The sequence below is a fragment of the Helianthus annuus genome, chromosome 6 (assembly GCF_002127325.2).
Source record: "Helianthus annuus cultivar XRQ/B chromosome 6, HanXRQr2.0-SUNRISE, whole genome shotgun sequence".
Taxonomy (NCBI): domain Eukaryota; kingdom Viridiplantae; phylum Streptophyta; class Magnoliopsida; order Asterales; family Asteraceae; genus Helianthus; species Helianthus annuus.
The window spans coordinates 23,375,188-23,379,015 of record NC_035438.2 but is presented as its reverse complement, the minus strand read 5'-3'; the positions used below and the strand labels follow the sequence as shown (position 1 = coordinate 23,379,015).

At 35.8% G+C, this 3,828-nt stretch overlaps 1 protein-coding gene across 1 annotated transcript; it reads right to left on the bottom strand.

Moving 5' to 3' along the window:
• Positions 1 to 338: 338 nt before the first annotated feature.
• On the bottom strand, positions 339 to 1,091 carry LOC110944525. The gene has a single exon (XM_022186184.1). The coding sequence runs from the start codon at positions 1,089 to 1,091 to the stop codon at positions 339 to 341; it is 753 nt and encodes a 250-aa protein (XP_022041876.1).
• Between the last annotated feature and the right edge of the window lie 2,737 nt (positions 1,092 to 3,828).

Here is a 3,828-nt window from a genome sequence, read left to right as displayed (position 1 = left end):
ACAACATTAGAAGTCTTATTTGTTGGTTTTCCATCAGCGTCGAATATTAGTATTTTAACGCCTTCTCTGGTCTTGACCCTTGATAATGCAACGTACAACTGACCATGAGTGAAGAGATAATCTTTCAAATAAAGACCAACCTTTGATAACGATTGTCCTTGACTCTTGTTAATTGTCATGGCAAAACAAACTGATAAAGGAAATTGTCTTCGTTGAAATTGAAAAGGTATTTTTTTGTCAGACGGGATCATATTAATCCTTGGAATAAAAACTCTCGTGCCAATGTTACCACCAGATATTACTTCAGCTTCTATAACTCGTTTACCAAGAAAAGTAATTTAAAGCCTTGTATCGTTACATAACCCTTTCTGTTGATCAAAATTTCGAAGAAGCATCACAGGAACACCAACTTTAAGAACTAATCTGTGATTAGGCAAGCCAGAAATCTTAAGAGCATTCAAATTTTCTGTTGAGTATAAGCTTTCTTGAAAAGAATCAAGAATTTGTCCAATTTGACATATACTATCAGAACTCAGATACTCTTTCGCATCACCAGGAAATAACGAAAGCAATCGATCATTAATTTCATGAACTACCTCATTTTTGGGTGCTAGAATTGCTCGCTCCGAAAAAAATCTAGGAATCCTAAATTGTTCAATAATTGAAGGATATACAAAGTCAATTAAACTTTGTATCAAGTCACAAATATCGGTGATTAGCAGATCATCTGGTATCTCTATAATGGCGTCACCATCATTATCATCTCCAACGTTTCCTTCACCAATATCAATAAGCCATTTTGCAAATTCTCTGATAGACTCCATATTTGAACTTTCAGCTCCAATAGTTAGACGCATGTTTTTAGTCAGCCGTAACAGTCTGCATTTTGACCATATGTATGAAGAGCTTAAAGATGCACTAACAATTTCTTGTCTAGTACCATTAGCAATAACAGGCAGGATTTGTCTAAAGTCACCACCAAATACAATAACTTTACCTCCAAAAGGAATATCCGAACGAATACTCCTACCTTCCGAAAATATGTCGGTCATCGTCCTATCTAAAGCTTCAAAGGCATGTTTGTGTACCATCGGTGCTTCGTCCCATATGATTAATTGGGTTTCCTTTAATAATCTGGCAATATCACTATTTGGCTTAATATTGCACATTGAATCTTCTGTTAGATTAATGGGGATATGGAACCGAGAATGAGCTGTCCTTCCACGGGAAAGTAATAACGAAGCAATACCACTTGAAGCCACATTTAAAACTATTCCATTTCTACATCGAACAGCTGAAGCCAAAGTCTTCCATAAAAAGGTTTTTCCAGTTCCACCGTAACCATAGACAAAAAAGGCCTCCTTTACGCCCTACAACTGCTTCCATTATTTTGTCAAAAACCGCTCGTTGTTCAATTGTAAGAGATTGATGCAACCTGTTAAACTCAGCTTGTACTTCATCTAGGTCATGTGACAGCTCTTCATTGATCAGAGGATTAGAAGCATCACGTAAGGAATCGTCATCAGGGTACGACATAGTGACAAACCTTCGTAATGATGAACCATTGGAAATTAAATAGTTTTCAATTTTCAACAAAGTAAGGTTCTTAATCTGATATTCAGGAAGCACTAAACCTAACAAATCAAAAAATTAACATTATTAATTAAAAAATCAAAATGTAGTATGTGAAATAAAAAAGATAGATCAGAACCTGAAATATTTGTTTCTTTTTGACGTCTATAAACAATATCATCAGCTAAGTATTTCCACGTGTTCTCCCAAACAAATTCTGGCCGTGAAAGAGTATTTGAAAAAAGCAGGGTAGCAAATAACACTCGAATATACCCAGCATGTCCTTCAAAACTTGCTTCTTTAATGGCCTCAACGTATTCATTGTCATCATCTAAGAGTCCCATCACATAGCAAGCATCTCTAAAAGTCGGGAATAATTGACCGTTAACTGTACGTATCTCCTCGAATGATCTAGGCCCTTTAACTTTATTGAGTAGTATCCTCAAATAATAAGGTTCGCCGAATGCAGGAGATACATAGTGAATTCGGCCAACACACTGGTACGACTTACATACCTGCCAACATCTATCTTTAAGTATCCAAACAAATTTGGAAGGAAACTCAACATAAGTCAGCTTTCTAGCATCTTCATTTGTCTTGTTCAACTTCATCTATTGCACAAATATTGAAGAAGCAACAGAAGGCTTGGTTAAAACATTATCAATATCGTCATCCGCACCATACATAACATTCTGTTGGCCCGACAAATGAAAGGGAAGCCTCATAACAGCAGGATACCTATAATGAACCTCATTAGAGAATATTCTCCAGGATGCCTCACATGCTGAAATATATCTACAATCATAATACTCCTTGATCCCGTCTTTTGGCTTTTCCTTGATGGTTGAATTTGTATCACCAGAAACTACCGCAGTAGCCATATCAGAGCCTTTGTTAATGTACTTGAACAAATATTTCACTGAACCGGCTTGATTACACCATTCAACATTAATGTGTGCTTGATATCTTTTCAAAAGCCTTTTGTTATAAGGAACAACATTTCTGTTGTCTAATCTAACACCAGATTTTATAACTGTATGACCTGAATCTCCTATTCTGTATAAAGGAAAACCACTTGAATCAATAGTTGTATGTGGTGTGAATTTCTTTGGAAAGTTTTTTGAACATCTTTTATCAACCATGCAAGGACAATTCAAATTAGCATTCCCACACGGACCATGAATCATATAATCAGTCACAAGAGAATAAAGTTCAGGATCTTCTTTTTTATCGGAATCTCAGCAGAAATAAATGGATCTATGTGATCTATGGTTGGAAGTTTGTGATCGACCTTCATGAATAAGCATATATGTGCATGAGGAAGACTACGCTTTTGAAATTCTACTGTATAAACAACTAAATAAAAAGGAAAAATAAATAGATTTAGTAGTTGATAACCTTGATTACAAAATATATATCAGAGGATAAGATGTGAAAACGAAATAACATACTAGCGTTAATCTCACCGAAATACTTAGAATCCTTCAAATCATTGAGTAAGGAATCAAGCTTCATTTTAAACAATCGACACAATATGTCAGGCCTGTCTTCGGCTTTGATGGTTGAATCTTTTAGAAATCTTTTTACTTCAGGCCACTTAGGATTACACGTTATATTTATGAAGAAATCAGGGTACCCATACCACTTACATAAGGCCATTGCATCGAGGTAATTTTGTTGCATGAATCTTGCACCACCAGTAAATGAAGAAGGAAGTATAACAGGCTTTCTAGTATCTGTTAAAACTTCCTTACCTTTAGATTTATACTTTTGAAGATTCTCAAATGTTTCAGAACGAAGGTTGGCTTGTTGCCTACGGATGTACTTTAGTCTTTCCCTCTCAATCATTGTGTACGCATCAACCAAAAACTGTTGTAACAACCTTCGCCCATTTAAAATTAAGGAAAATCCATAAGTTCTATCTTGGATCCTATATGAAAAAAATTCTCTCATTGTGCACTTTGGTTTTATTTTCTTTTGTGTGGACATAAAATCTCTATGAGGAATATCAACTCTATAACCATCATCACCATATGGGAAAGTAACGGATATTGCAAAGCAAGATACGATGGGTGTAATTCGCTAATACGCTGCAGCATTCCCGACTGAGTCTCGACATCAATATCACGATGGTCTATAGCTTTATCTATGTCTCCGACAACCAAAGCAGCAACTTCAGATGTGGTGGGTAAGTTATATGTCCTACCGTCTTTTTCACTTCTATAAATAAGTCGCAGACTAAGGTTGGCCTCTGGA